This window comes from Scyliorhinus torazame, chromosome 8 (assembly GCF_047496885.1).
Source record: "Scyliorhinus torazame isolate Kashiwa2021f chromosome 8, sScyTor2.1, whole genome shotgun sequence".
In the NCBI taxonomy this organism is placed as follows: Eukaryota; Metazoa; Chordata; class Chondrichthyes; order Carcharhiniformes; family Scyliorhinidae; genus Scyliorhinus; species Scyliorhinus torazame.
The window spans coordinates 133,316,646-133,340,612 of NC_092714.1; the positions used below are offsets into that span (position 1 = coordinate 133,316,646).

At 51.3% G+C, this 23,967-nt stretch overlaps 1 protein-coding gene across 1 annotated transcript in view; it reads left to right on the top strand.

The window, feature by feature from the left end:
- Positions 1–19,233: 19,233 nt before the first annotated feature.
- Positions 19,234–23,967, top strand: part of dhrs12 (dehydrogenase/reductase (SDR family) member 12) — a 36,043-nt gene continuing 31,309 nt past the window's right edge. Inside the window, 4 exon segments of the mRNA XM_072515529.1 lie at positions 19,234–19,244; positions 20,062–20,141; positions 20,144–20,194; positions 20,295–20,329. Coding sequence (XP_072371630.1) covers positions 19,234–19,244; positions 20,062–20,141; positions 20,144–20,194; positions 20,295–20,329 — 177 coding nt within the window.

Sequence of the window (23,967 nt, forward strand, 5' to 3'; positions counted from 1 at the left end):
CAGGAAGCTTTTCTAACACAGTATGTAGATTGTCCGGCCAGAGGAGGGGCAATATTGGATTTAGTACTTGGTAATGAACCAGGGCAAGTGATAGATTTGTTAGTGGGGGAGCATTTTGGAGATAGTGACCACAATTCTGTGACTTTCACTTTAGTAATGGAGAGGGATAGGTACGTGCAACAGGGCAAGGTTTACAATTGGGGGAAGGGTAAATACGATGTTGTCAGACAAGAATTGAAGTGCATAAGTTGGGAACATAGGCTGGCAGGGGAGGACACAAGTGAAATGTGGAACTTGTTCAAGGAACAGGTGCTACGTGTCCTTGATATGTATGTCCCTGTCAGGCAGGGAAGAGATGGTCGAGTGAGGGAACCATGGTTGACAAGAGAGGTTGAATGTCTTGTTAAGAGAAAAAAGGTGACTTATGTAAGGCTGAGGAAACAAGGTTCAGACAGGGCATTGGAGGGATACAAGATAGCCAGGAGGGAACTGAAGAAAGGGATTAGGAGAGCTAAGAGAGGGCATGAACAATCTTTGGCGGGTAGGATCAAGGAAAACCCCAAGGCCTTTTACACATATGTGAGAAATATGAGAATGACTAGAGCGAGGGTAGGTCCGATCAAGGACAGTAGCGGGAGATTGTGTATTGAGTCTGAAGAGATAGGAGAGGTCTTGAATGAGTACTTTTCTTCTGTATTTACAAATGAGAGGGGCTATATTGTTGGAGAGGACAGTGTGAAACAGATTGGTAAGCTCGAGGAAATACTTGTTAGGAAGGAAGATGTGTTGGGCATTTTGAAAAACTTGAGGATAGACAAGTCCCCCGGGCCTGACGGGATATATCCAAGGATTCTATGGGAAGCAAGAGATGAAATTGCAGAGCCGTTGGCAATTATCTTTTCGTCCTCACTGTCAACAGGGGTGGTACCAGGGGATTGGAGAGTGGCGAATGTCGTGCCCCTGTTCAAAAAAGTAACTAGGGATAACCCTGGGAATTACAGGCCAGTTAGTCTTACTTCGGTGGTAGGCAAAGTAATGGAAAGGGTACTGAAGGATAGGATTTCTGAGCATCTGGAAAGACACTGCTTGATTAGGGATAGTCAGCACGGATTTGTGAGGGGTAGGTCTTGCCTTACAAATCTTATTGAATTCTTTGAGGAGGTGACCAAGCATGTGGATGAAGGTAAAGCAGTGGATGTAGTGTACATGGATTTTAGTAAGGCATTTGATAAAGTTCCCCATGGTAGGCTTCTGCACAAAGTAAGGAGGCATGGGATAGTGGGAAATTTGGCCAGTTGGATAACGAACTGGCTAACCGATAGAAGTCAGAGAGTGGTGGTGGATGGCAAATATTCAGCCTGGATCCCAGTTACCAGTGGTGTACCGCAGGGATCAGTTCTGGGTCCTCTGCTGTTTGTGATTTTCATTAATGACTTGGATGAGGGAGTTGAAGGGTGGGTCAGTAAATTTGCAGACGATACGAAGATTGGTGGAGTTGTGGATAGTAAGGAGGGCTGTTGTCGGCTGCAAAGAGACATAGATAGGATGCAGAGCTGGGCTGAGAAGTGGCAGATAGCGTTTAACCCTGAAAAGTGTGAGGTTGTCCATTTTGGAAGGACAAATATGAATGCGGAATACAGGGTTAACGGTAGAGTTCTTGGCATTGTGGAGGAGCAGAGAGACCTTGGGGGTCTATGTTCATACATCTTTGAAAGTTGCCACTCAAGTGGATAGAGCTGTGAAGAAGGCCTATGGTGTGCTCGCGTTCATTAACAGAGGGATTGAATTTAAGAGCCATGAGGTGATGATGCAGCTGTACAAAACTTTGGTAAGGCCACATTTGGAGTACTGTGTACAGTTCTGGTCGCCTCATTTTAGGAAGGATGTGGAAGCTCTGGAAAAGGTGCAAAGCAGATTTACCAGGATGTTGCCTGGAATGGAGAGTAGGTCTTACGAGGAAAGGTTGAGGGTGCTAGGCCTTTTCTCATTAGAGCGGAGAAGGATGAGGGGCGACTTGATAGAGGTTTATAAGATGATCAGGGGAATAGATAGAGTAGACAGTCAGAGACTTTTTCCCCAGGTGGAACACACCATTACAAGGGGACATAAATTTAAGGTGAAAGGTGGAAGATATAGGAGGGATATCAGAGGTAGGTTCTTTACCCAGAGAGTAGTGGGGGCATGGAATGCACTGCCTGTGGAAGTAGTTGAGTCGGAAACATTAGGGACCTTCAAGCAGCTGTTGGATAGGTACATGGATTACGGGAAAATGATATAGTGTAGATTTATTTGTTCTTAAGGGCAGCACGGTAGCATTGTGGATAGCACAATTGCTTCACAGATCCATGGTCCCAGGTTCGATTCCGGCTTGGGTCATTGTCTGTGCGGAGTCTGCACGTCCTCCCCGTGTCTGCGTGGGTTTCCTCCGGGTGCTCCGGTTTCCTCCCACAGTCCAAAGATGTGCGGGTTAGGTGAATTGGCCAATGATAAATTGCCCTTAATGTCCAAATTGCCCTTGGTGTTGGGCGGAGGTGTTGAGTTTGGGTAGGGTGCTCTTTCCAAGAGCTGGTGCAGACTCAAGGGGCCGAATGGCCTCCTTCTGCACTGTAAATTCAATGATAATCTATGATTAATCTAGGACAAAGGTTCGGCACAACATCGTGGGCCGAGGGGCCTGTTCTGTGCTGTATTTTCTATGTTCTATGTTCTAAACCAGCTGCCCCTCTACCCCAAGGTGAACCCCAGGGCCCTATGGGCACCGAATGGGAGGAGGAAGTGCTGAGTGCCAACCCAGACCCATCCCATGGAGTGGCCACGGTGGCCATCAGCTCCCCTGGGTTCCACCCCTCTGATGAGGGAGAAAACTTGCTTTCCTTTTGAGTGCACAATTCTTTATATTCTCAATTAAGAGTCAATTTAGCATGGCCAATTCACCTAACCTGCACATCTTATTGGGTTGTGGGGGTGAGACCCACGCAGACCCGGGGAGAATGTGCAAACTCTAACAGACAGCGACCCAGGGCCGGGATTGAACCCTGGTCCTCAGCGCCATGAGGCAGCAGTGCTAGCCACTGTGCCGCCCTGCATTTGCCTTCCTCACTGCCAAATGAACCTGCACGTTAACCTTAAGAGAATCGTGAACTAGGACTCCTAAGTCCCCTTGTGCTTCTGATTCCCGAAGCCTTTTCCATTATTCAGTTCCTCTATATATCTTTGTGTCATCTGCAAACTTAGCAACAATTTTTTCGAAGACAACCCATGGGGAAGGGAAGAGAGAGGTCCCCCTCTAACTTTTATGGGCCGGACCAGAAGTGCAACAGCCAAAAAAGCGGCATTGGAGCAGCGGGAGAAGCGAGGGAAAAAAACAAAATGGTGGCGGCCGGAGACAAAGCGGAGTGCGGGCCGGAGCTGCAGGAGTTCATCAAGCGCTGCTTCGAGGAGCTGCGCAAGGAGATGCTGGCGCCTATGCTTTCGGCAATTGAAGGACTAGGGATCACCCAGAAGGCCCACGAGGTAAAGATCCAGGAGGTACAGAAAAGAGTCAGTGAGAATGAGGACGAGCTCTTGGGCCTGGCGGTGAGAGTGGAGCAGCACGAGGCGCTACACAAGAGGTGGGCGGGAAGACTCGAAGACCTGGAGAACAGGTTGAGGAGAAAGAATCTGCGGATCCTGGGTCTCCCTGAAGGAGTGGAGGGGACCGATGCCGGGGAATACGCGAGCACGATGCTCGGGGCGATGATGGGCGCGGAGGCCCCTGCGAGGTCGCTGGAGCTGGACGGGGCACACCGGGTGCTGGCGAGGAAGCCCAAGGCAAATGAGCCGCCAAGGGCGATGGTGGTGAGGTTTCACCGGTTCACAGACAGAGGGAGGGTCCTGAAATGGGCCAAGAAGGAGCGGAGGCGTGGGGGGTCGGGGGTGGGGGGTGGGGGGGGGGGGGGGGGGGGGTGAGAGCCCCTCCAATCCGGCTGATAACGTGAAATGTGAGGGGCCTGAATGGGCCGGTGAAGAGGGCTCGAGTGTTCACGCACTTAAAGGGACTGAAGGCGGACGTGGTCATGCTCGAAGAGACACACCTGAAGGTGGCGGACCAGGTCAGGTTAAGAAAGGGATGGGTAGGACAGGTATTTCACTTGGGACTGGACGCGAAGAATAGAGGGGTGGCAATATTGGTGGGAAAGCGGGTGTCATTTAAGGCCAAGACTATCGTAGTGGACAATGGAGGGCGATATGTGATGGTGAGCGGTAGTTTGCAAGGGATGTGGGTGGTGTTGGTAAATGTATATGCCCCGAACTGGGATGATGCAGGATTCATGAGGCGCATGTTGGGGCGCATCCCGGACCTGGAGATAGGAGGCCTGATAATGGGAGGGGACTTCACTACAGTGTTGGATCCAGCACTGGACCGCTCCAAATCAAGGACTGGAAAGAGGCCGGCGGCGGCCAAGGTGCTTTGGGGGTTTATGGATCAGATGGGGGGAGTGGACCCATGGCGGTTTGCAAGGCCGCAGGCCAGGGAATTTTCTTTTTTCTCCCATGTGCACAAAGCCTACTCCCGGATAGATTTTTTTGTTCCGGGCAGGACGCTCATCCCGACGGTGGAGGGGACGGAGTATTCGGCCATAGCCGTTTCGGACCACGCCCCGCACTGGGTGGAACTGGAGCTGGGAGAGGAGAGGGACCAACGCCCGCTGTGGCGGCTGGATGTGGGACTGCTGGCGGATGAGGTGGTGTGTGGGAAGGTGAGGGGGTGTATCGAAAGGTACTTGGAGGCCAACGACAACGGGGAGGTGCGGATGGGGGTGGTATGGGAGGCGTTGAAGGCGGTGATCAGAGGAGAGCTAATCTCCATCAGGGCTCATAGGGAGAAGACAGAGGGCATGGAAAGGGAGAGGTTAGTGGGGGAGATTTTGAGAGTGGACAGGAGATACGCAGAGGCCCCGGAGGAAAGATTACTTGGGGAAAGACGACGGCTCCAGACGGAGTTTGACCTGTTGACCACAGGGAAGGCGGAGGCACAGTGGAGGAAGGCGCAGGGGCGACCTACGAGTATGGGGAAAAGGCTAGTCAGATGCTGGCACACCAGCTCCGTAAGAGGATGGCAGCGAGGGAAATAGGGGGAGTCAAGGATGGAAGGGGAGCCACGGTTCGGAGTGTGACGAAAATAAACGAGGTATTTAAGGTCTTCTATGAAGAGCTGTACAGATCCCAGACCCCAGCCGGGGTTGAGGGGATGAGACGATTCCTAGACCAACTGAGATTCCCGAGGGTGGAGGAGCAAGAGGTGGCTGGTTTGGGGGCACCAATTGGGTTGGAGGAGCTGAGCAAGGGTTTGGGGAGTATACAGGAGAGGAAGGCCCCGGGACCGGACGGGTTCCCGGTGGAGTTCTACAGGAAGTACGTAGACCTGTTGGCCCCGCTACTAGTGAGGACCTTTAATGAGGCAAGAGAGGAGGGGGCCCTGCCCCCAACAATGTCGGAAGCGACAATTTCTTTGATCCTAAAGCGGGACAAGGACCCACTGCAATGTGGATCGTACAGGCCGATCTCGCTCCTCAATGTGGTTGCTAAGTTGCTGGCAAAAGTGCTGGCCACGAGGATCGAGGACTGTGTCCCGGGGGTGATCCACGAGGACCAGACGGGATTCGTAAAGTGCAGGCAATTAAACACTAACGTGCGGCGGCTCTTCAACGTGATGATGATGCCATCGGAGGAGGGAGAGGCGCAGATAGTGGCAACTATGGACGCGGCGAAGGCCTTTGATCGAGTAGAGTGGGAGTACCTCTGGGAGGTGCTGCGTAGGTTTGGGTTCGGGGGAGGGTTTATCAGTTGGGTTAAGCTCCTTTACAGAGCCCCGGTGGCGAGTGTAGTGACGAACTGGCAGAGGTCGGAGTACTTTCAACTGTACCGAGGGACGTGGCAGGGGTGCCCCCTGTCCCCCCTGTTGTTTGCATTGGCGATCGAACCATTGGCCATGTCATTGAGGGAGTCTAATAAATGGAGGGGGGTGGTCCGAGGGGGAGAAGAGCATCGGGTGTCGCTATATGCGGATGACCTGCTGCTGTACGTGGCGGATCCAATGGAGGGGATGGTGGAGGTCATGCAGACTCTAAGGGAGTTTGGGGAGTTTGCGGGCTATAAGCTCAATGTAGGGAAGAGTGAGCTCTTTGTATTACAGGCAGGGGACCAAGAAAGAGGGATAGGGGACCTACCGCTGAGGAGGGCGGAGGGGAGCTTTGGGTATCTGGGGATCCAGATAGCCAGGAGTTGGGGGCCCCTACATAAACTGAATCTGACGAGGTTGGTGGAGCAAATGGAGGAGGACTTCAAAAGATGGGACATGTTACCGCTCTCGCTGGCAGGTAAAGTGCAGTCGGTCAAAATGGTGGTCCTTCCGAGGATTCTGTTTGTGTTTCAGTGCCTTCCCATCGTGATCACCAAGGCCTATTTTAAGAGAGTAGGCAGGAGTATTATGGGGTTTGTGTGGGCGAATAAGACCCCGAGAGTAAGGAGAGGGTTCCTGGAACGCAGTAGGGACCGAGGAGGGTTGGCGCTGCCAAACCTAGGGAGCTACTACTGGGCAGCAAATGTGGCGATGATCCACAAGTGGGTGATGGAGGGAGAGGGGGCGGCATGGAAGAGGATGGAGATGGCGTCCTGTAAAGGAACGAGCCTGGGGGCGTTGGTGACGGCACCGCTGCCGCTCTCCCCGTCAAGTATACCACGAGCCCGGTGGTGGCGGCAACGCTAAGGATCTGGGGCCAGTGGAGACGGCACAGGGGTGCAATGGGAGCATCGGTGTGGTCCCCGATCAGGGGTAACCGCCGGTTTGTCCTGGGGAAGATGGATGGGGGGTTCCAGAGCTGGCATCGGGCGGGGATTAGAAGAATGGGGGACCTGTTCATTGATGGGACGTTTGCGACCCTAGGGGCACTGGAGGAGAAGTTTGAGTTACTCCCGGGAAATTACTTTAGATATATGCAGGTGAGGGCTTTTGTGAGGCGACAGGCCAGGGAATTCCCGTTGCTCCCGGCACAAGAAATTCAAGACAGGGTGATCCCGGGTGTATGGGTCGGGGAGGGCAAGGTGTCGGAAATACACCAGGAGATGAAAGAAGAGGGGGATGCGCTGGTAGAAGAGTTGAAGGGTAAATGGGAGGAGGAGCTGGGGGAGGAGATCGAGGAAGGTCTGTGGGCTGATGCCCTAGGTAGGGTTAATTCCTCCTCCTCGTGTGCCAGGCTCAGCCTGATACATAAGAACATAAGAACTAGGAGCAGGAGTAGGCCATCTGGCCCCTCGAGCCTGCTCCACCATTCAATGAGATCATGGCTGATCTTTTGTGGACTCAGCTCCACTTTCCGACCCGAACACCATATCCCTTAATCCCTTTATTCTTCCAAAAACTATCCATCTTTATCTTAAAAACATTTAATGAAGGAGCCTCTACTGCTTCACTGGGCAAGGAATTCCATAGATTCACAACCCTTTGGGTGAAGAAGTTCCTCCTAAACTCAGTCCTAAATCTACTTCCCCTTATTTTGAGGCTATGCCCCCTATTTCTGCTTTCACCCGCCAGTGGAAACAACCTGCCCGCATCTATCCTAGCTATTCCCTTCATAATCTTATATGTTTCTATAAGATCCCCCCTCATCCTTCTAAATTCCAACGAGTACAGTCCCAGTCTACTCAACCTCTCCTCGTAATCCAACCCCTTCAGCTCTGGGATTAACCTAGTGAATCTCCTCTGCACATACTCCAGTGCCAGTACGTCCTTTCTCAAGTAAGGAGACCAAAACTGAACACAATACTCCTAAAGTCTTCCTCATTCCCAGATGTTGCTCCGGAGTCTTTGACTGCTTCCATTCTGGAGCCTGTCAATGTGCTCGCTATGGAGGCTGGTATCACTCCTTCAGTGGAGTCGATCTGTAAATTCCAACGAGTACAGTCCCAGTCTACTCAACCTCTCCTCGTAGAGGAGGTAGAGGTCCTCTCCTCGTAGAGGAGGTTTGGGGTAGAGGACAGATGTGGAAGGTGCTGGGGGACTGCCTGGGAGGGTGGATGAGCAAGAGATAACATGAAGGGTTGGGAAAACTGGCACGAATGGGAGAGAGCCAGTGTACAAAGCTATGTAAACATATCATTTTGCCATGTATATATCTTGCTCTGCGCGATTTCTCGTTATTTTGTTACGGGGGGGGTGGGGGGTTATTGTTTGTAAGGGAGAAAAATTGTGTTAAAAAACTTTAATCAATATATTTTTTTAGAAAAGAAGTGTAACAGATTTGTCAGACATGACCTCCCCTTGACGAAGCCGTGCTGACTCAGTCCTATTTATCATGCACTTTCAACTACTCTGCAATCTCATCCTTATTAATGGACTGTAAAATCTTGCCAATGACCAAAGTCAGGCTAACTGGCCTATAATTTCCTAACTTCTCCCTTCTTAAGCAGGGGGATACATTAGATATTTTCCAGTCCTCTGGACCCTCCCTGACTAATCATTTCTGAAAGACCACCACTAATGCCTCCACAATCTCTTCAGCTATCTCCTTCAGAACCATGGGGTGTAGTCCATCCGGTCTGGGTGCTTTATCCACCTTCAAACCTTTCGGCTTGCCCAGGAGCTTCTCCTTAGTGATGGCCACTACACTCACTTTTGCCCCCTGACTCTTGAAGTTCTGGTATGCCACTGGTGTCTTCCACCGTGAAGACTGATGCAAAGCAACTATTCAGTTCCTCTGCCATTTCTTTGTTCCCCATTACTACACTCCAGCCTCATTTTCCAGTGGTCCAATGTCCATTCTTTCCTCTCTCACCTTTTTATATATCAAAAAAACCTCCTATCTTCTTTAATATTACTAGCTAGCTTACACTCATATTTCATCTTCTCCGCCCTTATTACTTTTTTAGTTGTCCTCTGCTTGCTTTTAAAGGCTTCCCAATCCTCTGGCTTCCCACCATTCCTCGCCACCTTGGCTGCTTACAAGGTCTGGCAGCATCTGTGGAGAAAGAAACACGTTTTTTTAAAAAAATTTATTCTCCTCCTTTTTCACATTTTCTCCCACATTTACATCCATCAACAAAAAACAATAATCAGCAAGATATGTCAGTCCCCATAATAACAGCGATCCCATCCGCCAACCAACCCCCAAACCTCAACCCGCATGTTTACATAAACAAATGACAAAAAGGAATCAGGGATTACCCGTAGTCACCCTTAACCTTACCCAGCCCCCCCCACCACCCCCCCCCCCCCCCCCCACCCCCCCCCCCCCCCCCCCACCCCAGGTCTCCAGCTCCTCCCGTCCACTGCCTCTTGTAAAACTCCTCCCCCCACCCTCGGTTCCTTCCCCCCCAACTTTCCACCCCGGCTAGACCACTCGGACCCTGTTCTGCCAGGCTCCGATGGCCGCAGCCCCTCCCCCACCTCACTCCCGTTCACTGGCCGGCACACACCGGCCAGCGTGGAGGCCCCCGCCCGGGTCCCTTTCCCACTTGCCCGGCCCCAGGAAAGCCCAAAGATCCCCTTTTAGCACACAAACCCCGCATATCCACCTACATCCCAAAGAACTCTCATTTCGAGTGAAAGTCCCGTCCCTTCCCTTGTCCAAATATATACCACCTTGGCTCCTTTAATCTCTACACCCGCGCGCAGTGATACAAAAAAGAAGAAAATACAGTCATGAGGTTACATCGGCACATGGCCATTCCTCAGTTTGTCAGTTCTGCCACAGTTCTTCTGCTTTCGCAAACTCCTCCGCTGCTTCCGCCGTTCCAAAATAAAAGTCCCTGAGCTTGTAAGTCACCCTCAGCTTCGCTGGATATACAATGCCGCACCGCACCTTGCTAATGTACAGTGCCCTCTTCACCCGGTGGAAGGCAGCCCGCCTCCTTGCCAGCTCCACCGTAAAGTCCTGGTATACACGTATACCAGCTCCAGCCCACTGCACCACCCGCTTCTGCTTGGCCCAGCTCAGGACCTTCTCCTTCACCCTGTACCTACGGAAGCACAGTCACTGCCCTTGGCGGCTCACTCGCCTTTGGTACAGGCCTCCACGACCGATGAGCCTGATCCAGTTCATATCGGGAGGGGTCCTCCCCCTCCCCCAATAGTTTTGCCAGCATCGCGGCAAAATACTCAGTCGGCTTCGGTCCTTCAACTCCTTCGGGCAGCCCCACAATCCTCAAGTTCTGTCGCCTGGATCTGTTTTCCAGGTCTTCCATTTTCCCTCGCAATCCTTGTTAGTGTCCATCACTTTCCGCATCTCTTTCCCCATCGAGGCAAGTTGATCACCGTGCTGCAATAACTTCTCCTTCACTTCCTTCAGCGCCTCCCCTTGCTCTCGCACCTCCGCCACTGCGCTCGCCACCTCCGTCCTCACCGGGGAAACCGCCTCCTCCACCAGCACACTCAAAACCTCCCTCATCTCCTTCCTCACCGTCTCCATGCATTTCGCAATCTGCGCCAACTGCTTTTCAAATTCCGCAGCCATCACCTTGGTTATTTCTTCAGCCGTAAGCAATGCGGCCTTCCCTGGTGCTCCAGCCTCCATTTTTCCTGGTGACCCCGCGGTGACCTTTCCACTCCCGACGGACCTCCAGCTGGGTTTTTTTCGGCCGTTTTTTTGCTCACCCTCGACATTTTTTGGGGTTTTTTTTTCCCTCCTGTGTCTTCACAGTGCCTCCTCCGTGCCTTCTCCCTGCTTCTGCCGCCTCCGTGGACCCTGGGACTGGGCTTAAAGCCCCGAAAATGCTGTTCCCGAGCAGGGGCTCTCCATTGTGCGGCCGCCTCCCGCCCGCCGTCACCGGACGTCCGAAAGAAACACAGTTAACGTTTCCAATCTAAATGATCCTTCAGGGCCCCTGAATTAGCAAACTCTTCTACAGAGCTCTACCACTGTCAGCAGTTAATCCAGCTCACCTGAGTCATTTTTCAAGGGCAATTTAGCATGGCCAATTCACCTACCCTGCACATTTTTGGGGTTTGTGGGAGTGAGACCCACGCAGACTTAGGGAGAAAGTGCAAACTCCACACGGACAATGACCCAGAGCCTGGATCGAACCCGGGTCCGCAGCATTGTAGGCAGCAGTGCTAATCACTGTGCCACCATGCTGCCCCAGTAAGATATTTGTTTATAGTAAACAACACTTCAAAATAGCTTGCTAGAATTTGCAAATACTATGTGAAATGTCAAGCACAACATTTTGTGAAAGTGGTTATACCCCTAGTTACCTTTTGATGCACGATCAATCACTACTGAAGCGAGATTGTAGCCCCAATTGAAGGCTTTAATGAACAAGTAGTTACCCCAGCAGCTCCTGTACAGAATGACTGCTGTGGGTGAAACACAGACTCTTATGCTCCGCCTGCTGGGCGGAACCAGCAGGCAGGTTCTACCACTCATACTACAGTATAAGGTACATCCCACCTAGGTACCGCGATACCCCTAATATAGCCTACCACATTCACCCCCTGTTTAAAAAAGAGTCCAGCGGGGGTGGTGGCCTTGCTTTTACAGTGGTGGAGGTTATAGCCGTACCCTTCGGTGCCTTTACATGCAATACACATATTTACAGACAATTATTTACAAGTTCATTTTACAATGAAACTATCAGCCGGTCGGGGGCCCTGGTCGTCCTCTGCGATCGTTGCAGTCCCGGCGATGATGCTGGCGTCGGCTCGGGCATCCGTGGCTCTGGGAGCGTGTCATCTTCAGCTTCATCGCATCCGGATGGGGCCAGTGGGAGGATGGATTCTCATGGGAAGGGGGCCGCGGTGGTTTGCACTGGTGAAAAAATGGTTGGGGTTGGTCGGGGGGGGTGAGGGTGGGGATCCAGCGGGGCCCAGATCCCGGAGGGAGACCGTGTCTTGTCGGCCATCGGGGTGCACCACATAGGCGTACTGGGGGTTAGCATGGAGGAGATGTACCTTCTTGACCAGTGGGTCCGACTTGTGAGCCCGTACGTATTTGCGGAGTAGGACGGGTGCCAGCCATGTTGGGAGCGACGCCCCCGAGGAGGACTTCCTATGGAAGGCAAGGAGACATTCATGAGGTGTTTCGTTGGTAGTAGTGCACAGTAGTGATCGGATGGAGTGAAGTGCATCGGGGAGGACCTCCTGCCATCAGGACACTGGGAGATTCTTGGACCGTAGGGCCAGTAGGACGGTCTTCCAGACCGTCCCATTCTCCCTCTCTACCTGCACGTTTCCCCGGGGGTTGTAACTGGTCGTCCTGCTGGAGGCAATGCTCTTGCTGAGCAGGAATTGGCGCAGCTCGTCACACATGAAAGAGGACCCCCTATCACTATGGATGTAGGCGGGGAAACCGAACAGGGTAAAGATGCTGTGGAGGGCTTTAACGACGGTGGCAGCCGTCATGTCGGGACAGGGGATGGCAAAAGGGAACCGGGAGTACTCATCAATCATGTTTAAGAAATACGTGTTGCGGTCGGTGGAGGGAAGGGGCGCTTTGAAATCCACGCTGAGGCGTTCAAAGGGGCGGGAAGCCTTCACCAGGTGTGCTTTCTCTGGCCTGCAGAAGTGCTGCTTGCACTCCGCGCAGATTTGGCAGTTTCTGGTTACGGCCCTGACCTCCTCGATGGAGTAGGGCAGATTGCGGGTTTTAACAAAGTGGAAGAACTGGGTGACCCCCGGGTGGCAGAGGTTGTCGTGGAGGGTCCGGAGTCGGTCTACTTGTACACTGGCACAAGTGCCGCGGGACAGGGCATCAGGAGGCTCGTTGAGCTTCCCGGGACGATACAAGATCTTGTAATTATAGGTGGTGAGCTCGATTTTCCACCGTAAGATCTTATCATTCTTAATTTTGCCCCGCCGTGCATTGTTAAACATGCAGGTTACCGACCGTTGGTCACTGAGGAGAGTGAATCTCCTGCCGGCCAAGTAATGCCTCCAATGCAGCACAGCTTCAACGATGGCTTGGGCCTCCTTCTCGACAGAGGAATGGCAGATTTCTGAGGCGTGGAGGGTGCGTGGAAAGAAGGCCACGGGTCTGCCCGCCTGATTGAGGGTGGCAGCCAGAGCTACGTCTGATGCGTCGCTCTCGACCTGGAAGGGGAGGGACTCATCGATTGCGTGCATCGTCGCCCTGGCTATGTCTGCTTTGATGCGACTGAAAGCCTGGCGTGCCTCTGACGATAGGGCAAAAACCGTGGACTGGATTAGTGGGCGGGCCTTGTCCGCATAATTGGGGACCCACTGGGCGTAATAAGAGAAAAAGCCCAGGCAACGTTTCAGGGCCTTGGGGCAGTGGGGGAGGGGAAACTCCATGAGGGGGCTCATGCGTTCGGGATCTGGGCCTATGACTCCATCATGCACTACGTAGCCGAGGATGGCTAGGCGATCGGTGCTAAACACGTATTTGTACTTGTTATAGGTTAAGTTAAGGATTTTTGCAGTATGGAGGAATTTGCGGAGGTTGGTGTCGTGGTCCTGCTGGACGTGGCCGCAGATGGTGACATTGTCGAGGTACGGGAACGTGGCCCGCAGACCATACCGGTCAACCATTCGGTCCATCTCCCGTTGGAAGACCGAGACCCCATTTGTGACACTAAAGGGAACCCTTAGAAAGTGGTAGAGCCGCCCATCTGCTTCGAATGGAGTGTACTTGTGATCATCTGGGCGAATGGGGAGCTGGTGGTTGGCTGATTTAAGGTCTACTGTGGAGAAAACCTTGCATTGCGCTATCTGGTTGACCATTTCAGATATGAGGGGGAGACGGTACGCGTCAAGCTGCGTATACCTGTTGATGGTCTGCCTGTAGTCTATGACCATCCTATGTTTCTCCCCGGTCTTTATAACCACCACTTGAGCTCTCCAGGGGCGATTGCTGGCCTCGATAATGCCTTCCTTTAGTAACCGTTGGACTTCCGACCTAATGAAGGTCTGGTCCTGGGCACTGTACCATCTGCTCCTGGTGGCGATGGGTTTGCAATCTGGGGTAAGGTTTGCTAACAGGGAAGGCGGGTCGACCTTGACGGTCGCGAGGCCGCAGACAGTGAGGGGGGGTATGGGGCTGCTGAATTTGAATAAACTTTGCAGGTTACACTGGAAGTCCAGTCCCAGGAGTGTGGCAGCGCAGAGATGAGGGAGGACGTAGAGTCGGAAGTTATTGAACTCCACACCCTGGACCGTAAGGTTGGCTATGCAGTACCCCCGGATCTCCACAGAGTGGGACACAGAGACCAGGGAGATCTTTTGTTTAATCGGGTGTATAACGAGGGAGCAGTGTGTGGTGGTACGCATTAGGGGTATTACAGTACCCTGTGATGCTGAGAGGCTATTGGTGGATAGACACCGGGTTCCAATTGGATCAGCCGCCTACTGGCTCCACCCAGTAAGGCGGGGTATAAGAGCCCGGGTTCTCCCAGCAGCTGCATTCTGTAACTGTGCTGCTGGGGAACAAGTCTGCGTAATAAAGCCATCGATTGACTCCCATCTCATCTCGTCTCATGAGTGATTGATTGTGCTACAATTTATTACACAAACTTTAAAGAACATGGAGCTCCAAATCACTCCGGAGTGCCTGCGAATCAACGCCCATGCGGCAAACTCAGCAGCCACTTTTAAACACTGGTTAGCGTGTTTTGAAGGATACCTCTGAAGGGCTACCTGCATACCTACAGAGGACCAGAAAATGCAGGTCCTGCATTCCAGGGTGAGCCCGGAAATCTACACTCTCATAGAGGACGCGGATGATTTCCAGTCGGCGCTTGCCATGCTGAGAGGAATCTATGTTCGGCCCGTCAACCAGGTCTACGCACGCCACCAGCTCGCGACGAGACGGCAAATCCCCGGGGAATCGCTGGACGAATTCTACAGTGCGCTGTTAATATTGGGGAGAAACTGCAACTGCCCACCGGTTTCGGCTAATGAACATACGGAGCTACTAATTCGGGATGCTTTCATGGCAGGTATGCTCTCGTCCCAAATTCGCCAGCGATTGCTGGAAAGAGACTCACTAGGCCTCAAGGAGGCACGGGCCCTCGCTGCCTCGCTCAATGTGGCATCACAGAATGCCCGTGCCTACGCCCGCGACCGTGCGGCAGCCCCTTGGGCACCGTGGACCCCCGCCGCGATCGGCCCCCGGCACCCCCTATCCCCCCACAGACCTGTGCTGCCAGAGCGCCAGACCACCCGGGTGGGCCCCGCTGCTACTTTTGCGAGCAAACAAAACAACCCCGGCTGCGCTGCCCGGCCCGCTCAGCCCTCTGCAAAGGGTGCGGCAAAAAGGGGCACTTTGCAGCAGTTGCCATGCCCGGGGGGTTGCTGCAATATCCGGGGGAGAACCAGGACCCCAACCTCAACCCCCCCAACGATCCATGTGCGGCCAACAGGCGCCGCCATCTTGGGCGCCGCCATCTTGGGTCCCGGACTCCATGCGGGAGGGATGGGCGCCGCCATTTTGTGCTCCCCCGGCCATGTGCGATCAATGGGCGGCGCCAACTTGTCCACCCCCGACTGTGTGCGACCCGTGGACGGCGCCATCTTGGCTGACGGCTAAGGACCCCGGAATGGACGGCCCCACGGCGCCAGAGGAAAACGCCGCGATGCAGCAACAGCGACTGACTTCGGTGACCCTGGACCAGTTGCGGCCCCGAACGCTCCAAACGGCAACAACAACGGTATTCATAAACGGGTACGAGACGCCCTGCCTGATCGACTCTGGAGAGGTTTATACATCCCGATACAGTAAGACGCTGTTCCCTTCCGATTCACCCGAGTAATCAAATGATTTTCCTGGCAGCTGGATCCCATTCTGTAGAGATCAAAGGGTTCTGCATCGCGAACCTCACGGTGCAGGGGAGGGAGTTCAAGAACTCCCGGCTTTACGTCCTCCCCCACCCCTGCGCTGCCACACTCCTGGGGTTGGATTTTCAGTACAACCTCCAGAGTTTAACATTTAAATTCGGCGGCCCTATACCCCCACTCACTATCTGCGGCCTCGCGACCTTCAAGGTCGACCTGCCTTCCCTGTTTGCAAACCTCACCCCGGATTGCAAACCCGTCGCCACCAGGAGCAGACTGTACAGCACCCAAGACCGAACATTTATCCGGTCAGATGTCCAGCGGCTGCTGAGGGAAGGCATAATCCAGGCCAGCAACAGTCCTTGGAGAGCTCAGGGGGTAGTTGTAAAGACCGGGGAGAAGCAGAGGATGGTCATAGACTATAGTCAAACCATCAATAGGTACACGCAGCTGGATGCGTAACCTCTCCCCCGCATATCTGACATGGTCAATCAGATTGCACAGTACAAGGTCTTTTCCACGATGGACCTTAAGTCCGCCTATCATCAGCTCCCCATTGTAGCCACCTAAAATGGCTGATTCCCGACTAATTTGGCCAAAACCCTATTATAATTGTTGTTGTATGTTTTAAAGAGATAGGATGATGCAATGCTTGATGAGTGTATTTAGGTAAAATTAGAGGTTCCAAGTTTTTATTTTGTAGATGCATGCCCCTGCCTGACATAGCACCCTCAAGAATTGTTTAGGTAAATGTTTGTGCATAGCTAGGGTCAGAGTAGTGGCTATGTAGGAGGTCTCCCCCGGGTCAGGGAACGGAAAGGACAAAATTTATGTGATCCTTCACCCTTCATGTTAGGATCACAAGGAGGGTCTGTAGCCACCTAAAATGGCTGATTCTCGATTAATTTGGCCAAAACCCGATATAAAATGGCTAACCGAAAAGGCTGATGGGAAAAGCAGCCAACAGGGCACAAACGGACAGCTGCAGACAGAATAGCGTATTCGGCTCTGGGGAAGTCGGCCCAGATCGATACCTGCGACCATTAGCAGCACTTCAACACAGACATCTGCAGTTTAATCGGCTATCCCCGGGAACAATTGCAACATATCAGCAATTGAAAGCCGGGCCAGACCTCTCGGCGCCTGCAGTGGCCGAAACAAAGACAGGTGAACGACCACCCCCCGATCGAGGAATCGCCCCATTATTGGAGCATATCGAACCCAGTGATTGGGAACAAGTCCAATCACTTGGGACTCAGGGTCAAGGGCCGCCCCGAGAGGCGGGAAGCCCCTGGGCCCTATAAATTGAGGGGCCAAGTTCAGATCTCGCTCTCTCTCTCCCTTCTACTCCTGCTCGCGACCTTCCCAATATTAACAGCAAGAACTGTAAGTTTGACTCCAGCGATCGAAGCTGTAAGTTTGACTCCAGCTGGGGAACAATTCTGCGTAATAAAGCCATCGATTGACTCCCATCTCATCTTGTCTCATGAGTGATTGATTGTGCTACACAGTGTCTTACTGTATTGGAATGGATGAAGCTCTCCGTGCCTCCAGAGTCGATCAAGCAGGATGCCTTGTGCCCGTTGAGGAGTACCAACGTCGTAGCGGATGAAAGCATTCGGGGCCGAGACTGGTCCAGTGTCACTGAGGCAAGTTGTGGCAGAAGCTGAGAGATCTCGTCAGGCGATACACGGCCAACCGAGACGAGGTCCTGAGACATCATCCAAGATGGCTTCCCCCATGAAACGCAAATGGCCGGCTGGGAGATCTCATCAGGCGATACATGGCCAGCCGAGTCTGGGTCCTGAGACGTCATCCAAGAGGGCTGCCCCCATGAATCGCACATGGCCTGTGAGGAGAGGAATGGCAGCGGGCCCGGTTCGCCTGTGGAGACAGTGGCAGCCGACCGGGCCTGGCATACTGCCACGAGGTGCCCCTTCTTCCCGCAGCACTTGCAGATTGCGGATCGGGCCGGGCAGAATTGCCGGGGGTGTTTGGTTTGCCCGCAAAATAGCATCGCGTCTTCGATAAGCGTGTAGATTTCTGGGCTCACCCTTGAGTGGAGGACTTGCATTTTCTGTTCCTCCGTGGGGGTAGTCGGGGCCGTCCTGATGTACCCGTTGAAACATGCCAGCCAATGTTTAAAAGTTGCTGCTGCATTTGCCGCGTGGGGGTTGATTTGTAGACACTCTGGCTTGATGCGGGGAGCAGCCATTCTTCAATTCTTGTTCATTAAATTGATGCACGATCAATCACTACTGAAGCGAGATTGTAGTCCTAATTGAAGGCTTTAATGAACAAGTAGTTACCCCAGCAGCTCCGGTACAGAATGACTGCTGTGGGTGAAACAGACTCTTATGCTCCGCCTGCTGGGCGGAACCAGAAGGCAGGTTCTACCACTCATACTACAGTATAAGGTACATCCCACCTAGGTACCGCGATACTCCTAATATAGCCTACCACACCTTTAATCTGTATTCATTTTTAATCTGTACTCATTTTAAAGCCTTAATTAATGGAAAACAGTTCGTAGAGTGAGTTAATCACATCCGTAAGAAACTTGAATTTGCCACCAAATACGGCTGCAACTAAACTTTTAATTGTGTTTGATCAGGTCTTGATGTCTAAGCAGTCGTTATACAGAAAGATGAATAGGCCCCCCTGCTATTCCTCTTGAGTGCAGAGTCACAAACTTTATCAGTTCTTTACTTCTTGTCTTTCTATAAATTGTGAAAGAAACCAAGAGGTCTTTAGGGGCCTCTAGTCACTCACTGTCCTTGATCTTTCTTTGTGGGCATGATCTTTGTTGTGAACAAAACGAGATCCCAAGAAATGAGATTGGCCATTTGGAGTTCATAAGGAACTATGTTGTTTCACGTGAACCATGTAACCAATCATCATGGTGCCATTGTCCCATTTCCTATCAACTGTCTATTGTTTCATAAAGTTTAGTCAACAGGCGTGAATTAACACATCCTGAACCTCCGCAGAGAAAAAAACAGCAACTAAGTGGCACTCTGAAATATTAAACTATAAAACATTCTTTGAACGAGCAACATAACCATTTCATCATTTCTGGCTACAGTACAAATCTACGAGCTATTTATAAGTCAAAAGAAATCAAGCCCTATTCTTACATATGATTATAGTTTATCTTGTACAGCCTTATGCCAATGGATTTGAATCAAAAAGGAATGTTGCTACTTAAAACAATCCAACAAAGTTGGAAAGGATTAGTGTCTGTTTGGGTAATGTGACATACATGAATTGCAGCTTAGTTCACCAAGCGTAGGATTAAAGCAGTGGAAGGGTAGTACAAGCAAATGCTGACACCTGATCCATAATTTTACAATGGGTCCCCAGCCCCATGCAGCTACACTGAAGTCTGCTGATTCTGGGCCCTAACTGCGCAACCATGCATTCTATAATAAACATCTAATGGCTCCTTAATGCCATTTGAATGATGACAGATGCTTAAGAGGTAAAATTATTCAAATGGAAACAACTCAAAATGTCAGTCGTTTTTCGTGGACAAAATCATTGGGTTCTGGATGTCCACTGGCTTTACTGGTGATTCCCCCAAAGCTTCCAGTGTCCATCCTATGGTACAAGGTTACTTGTGACTCAGCAATCTGTGGAAGATCTTTTGGGTGGCATGGTAGCACAGTGGTTAGCACTGTTGCTTCTTAGCACCAGGGTCCCAGGTTCGATTCCCAGCTTGGGTCACTGTCTGTGCGGAGTCTGTACTGGGTTTCCTCGGGGTGCTCTGGTTTCCTCCCATGAGTCCCGAAATATGTGCTGTTAGGTAATTTGGACATTCTGAATTCTCCCTCTTGTGTACCTGAACAGGCACCGGAATGTGGCGACTAGGGGCCTTTCGCAGTAACTTCATTGCAGTGTTAATGTAAGCCTACTTGTGACAATAAAGATTATTATTATTATTATTATTATAAGTGGGACCAACACTTGAGCACAGACAAATTCTATACTATTGCAATCCCACTGGACTTTCATGATGTGTGAGGCGTTTGAATTATCAGCCTTGTTCTGTCGTGAAGACCATGTTGTCTGAGTAAGATGGAAAATAGCTTACCCTCCTCTGTCCAAATATATTATCTTTCTTCAGAAGTGAAACCAAATGCTGACATTGGTAAGCTGTAACATATTGGTTGTGAGAGAAGGCTTTGTTTTTCAACATGAAGCCATGATTTGTTGATTACGGGCTGTTGTGTGTGGAGTAAAGTGCAGAGTTAGTTCAGCTTTGTTTATCACGCTCCGTGTTGGTCTCTGCCCTGCAGACGTGGACATGAAGCTGCAGCACAACAGTTTGCTCCAAAGGACCTGGATGTTGATTTGTCAGGAAGGTGCTTCCTGATCACTGAGGAAACAGTGGGATTGGCAAGGACACAGCACTGGAAATTGCAAAACGGTGTGAGTATTCCCACAATCTAGCATTATTCCTGTTGTACAGCACTTAAATATATATTGGCATATTTAGAGACAGTTTGTATATACAATGTGCTTGTTGCAGTGAAGGTGGTTAACCTTGGGAGCAATCGCATCACGGTGACGCAGTGGGTTAGCACTGCAGCCTCACGGCGCCGAGGTCCCAGGTTCGATCCCGGCTCTGGGTCACTGTCCGTGTGGAGTTTGCACATTCTCCCCGTGTTTGCGTGGGTTTTGCCCCACAACCCAAAAAATGTGCAGGGTAGGTGGATTCAACACGCTAAATTGCCCCTTAATTAGAAAAAATGAATTGGGTACTCTATAAATTTATTTACAAAATCCTTGGGAGCAATCTACACAGCAGGACACCTGGTCTTGCAGGGTCCTGCCTTCGACAGACCCTTGAATGAAAGAAAGATGTCCATTTTCCATAGTATCTTTCAGGACTTCAGCGTGTCCTTTACAGCAATGGATTGGGTTGGATTTTGTTTATTGTCACGTCTACAGAGGTACAGTGAAAAGTATTTTTCTGTGAGCAGCTCAACAGACCATTAATACATGAAAAGAAAAGGAAATACATAATAGGGCAACACAAGGTACACAATGTAACTACATAAACACCGGCATCGGGTGAAACATACAGGGGTTTATAGTTAATGGGGTCAGTCTCACCTGACGAAGGAGCAGTGTTCCGAAAGCTAGTGATTAGAAACAAACCTGTTGGACTTTAACCTGGTATTGTAAGATTTCTTACAGTCCATAAGAGGGTCGTTTAGGAGTCTGGTAACAGCGGGAGAAAAGCTGTTTTTGAGTCTGTTCGTGCGTGTTCTCAGACTTTTGTATCTCCTGCCCGATGGAAGAAGTTGGAAGAGTGAGTAAGCCGGGTGGGAGGGATCTTTGATTATACTGCCCGCTTTCCCCAGGCAGCGGGAGGTGTAGATGGAGTCAATGGATGGGAGGCAGGTTTGTGTGATGGACTGGGCTGTGTTCATGACTCCCTGAAGTTTCTTATGGTCTTGGGCCGAGCAGTTGCCATACCAGGCTGTGATGCAGCCAGATAGGATGCTTTCTATGGTGCATCTATAAAAATTGGTGAGAGTTAATGTGGACATGCCGAATTTCCTTAGTTTCCTGAGGATGTATAGGCTCTGTTGTGCTTTCTTGGTGGTAGCGTCGACGTGAGTGGAATGTTTGGAGATGTGTACCCCATAGGAATTTGAAACTGCTAACCATCTCCACCTCGGCCTGTTGATGTTGACAGGGGTGTGTACAGCACTTTGCTTCCTGAAGTCAATGACCAACTGTTTAGTTTTGCTGGCATTGAGGGATAGATTGTTGTTGCTGCACCACTCCACTAGGTTCTCTATCTCCCTCCTGTATTCTGACTCGTTGCTATTCGAGATTCAATGACGCTTCGAAGTGGAGTCACTGTCCTAATCTAGGAAATGGATCAATCTGCTTTTCTAATTTTCCCTTCTCCTGTCCTGAAGGTGCTGTCCTACACTGGCAATGGTTCTATAGGCTCCAACAGCCTTCTGTTCCTTGGCCAAGTGTACATTTCACATGTGTTAGAATGGACAGAAGGTACCCACAGGATATTTAACACTGAAGGGCATTGTAGCTGTATTGCACGTGCAACGCTTGGGTCTAATGGCTTAAGTTTAAATACAAATTCTGAGCAGGTGGCTGTATATTGGCAGTATTTGGTTATTTCCTGCTCTAAAACAGTGACTACCGTTCCAAAAGTGCCGTGGGACATTCTGAGGTCCTGAAAAGCCTCATCAATTTATGACGAGGTTCAATTGTTTTTTCAGGGCTGTGGGGGAAATAATGTACTTGGCCTGTTTTTCTCTAACACGATGAACGCTGAATCGTTCAGAGCCTGGAGTAGTATGTAGCAGATTGAATTTCCAGGAAACTGTGCCAATGAATGATGGGATATAGGTTTAAGTCTACATAGTCACTTCCTATCACAGGTGGTTCTTGAACGGAGGTTAAACACCTGCTGACGAGGCAGGAAGAGAAAATCAAGAGGCTTGTTGGTAGGTTGTCCTTTGAACACCTCAGGCAGGATTCCCCATCGACTGACGCCGGAATCGGTAAATGCAATTGGGCAGAGAATTGGTTCTGATGCCAACATCGTGGCGGCTGCCGTTTTCACCCCAAATCGCAATTCTCCAGTGTCTAGACAGCAGCATTAATGCATTCTACTTCACACATACAGTAAATGCCGTTTGCATATTATTAATGTGCCTGACCTGGTATTCTCTAGGGCCTCCACTGGGGGAATTCCCAACTGTTCACTTGTGCTTTTTTAATAAACAATTTTATTGAGGTATTTTTGGCATATAAAACAGCGACATTATACCGCAGTGCACAAAAAGCAAATAAGACATAATGTAAGCATCGGCTCCCCTCTCGCAAAAACCTGCCTAAGCAACCCCCTACTCTACGCTACCCTAACCCCCCCCCCCTTTCCAATGCTGACGATTAATTCTCCGCGAAGAAGTCACCTCCGGGCGAACCCTGACAGCGATCCTCTCAAGGCGAACTTAATTTTCTCCAGCCCGAAAAAGCTCGCCATGTCCGAAAGCCATACTTCAGACTTCGGGGGCTTTGAGACCCTCCATGCCAACAGTATTCGTCACCGGGCTACCAGGGAAGTAAAGGCCAAGATGGCGGTCTCTTTCTCCTCCTGGACTCCCGGGTCCTCTGCAGCCCAAGAATTGCCACCTCAGGACGTGATGTCCGCGAATCCATGCCAGTACCCCCTTAGCTTAGGACACGCCCAAAACATGTGTACATGGTTCGCTGGTCCTCCGGCACATCTAGCACATTTGTCCTCCAGCCCAAAGAATTTGCTCATCCGGGCCACCGTCATATGAGCCCGATGTACGACCTTGAACAGGATCAGACTGAGCCTGGCACATGTTGCGGTCGTGTTTACTCTACTCAAAGTGTCTGCCCAAATGCCGTCCTCCATCTCCCCCTCGAGCTCCTCCTCCCACTTAAGCTTCAGTTCTCCCATTAGTTCTTTATAAATGTCGGAGACTCTCCCCTCTCCCACATCTCCTCTGGAAACTATCCAGTCCTGGATTCCCCTTGGTGGGAGGCGTGGGAAGGATGGTACCAATCTGTGTACGAAGTCCCACACCTGCAAGTATCAGAAATCATACCCTCTCGCCAGCTCGAACTTCTCCTCCAACACCCTCATGCTCGGGAAGCTCCCTTCCAGGAACAGATCGCTCACCCTCGCATTCCCCGCCCTCCGCCATAATTGGAACCCACCGTCCATATTCCCCAGGGCAAATTGGTGGTTACCGCAGATTGGGGACCAAAACGATGCTCTCACTTCCCCTATATGCCTCCTCCACTGCCCCAGATCCGTAGAGCCGCCACCACTATAGAGCTGGTGGAGTACCGTGCCGGCGGGAGCGGCAGAGGCGCCGTAAACAGGGCCGCTAAACTGGTGCCCCTGCACGAAGCAGCCTCCATTCGCTCCCAAACCGACCCCGTACCCACCATCCATTTCCTTACCATGGCTATGTTAGCTGCCCAGTAGTAGTTGCTAAAGTTCAGCAGCGCCAGCCCCCCACTCCCCTCAGTTCCTCTCGAGCATTGCCTTCCTCACCCGTGGGGACTTCCCCGCCCAAACAAATCCCAGGATAATTTTATCTAGCCTCTTCAAGAAGGACCGCGGAATGAAAATGGGGAGACACTGAAATATGAACAAGAATCTCGGGAGAATCGACATCTTC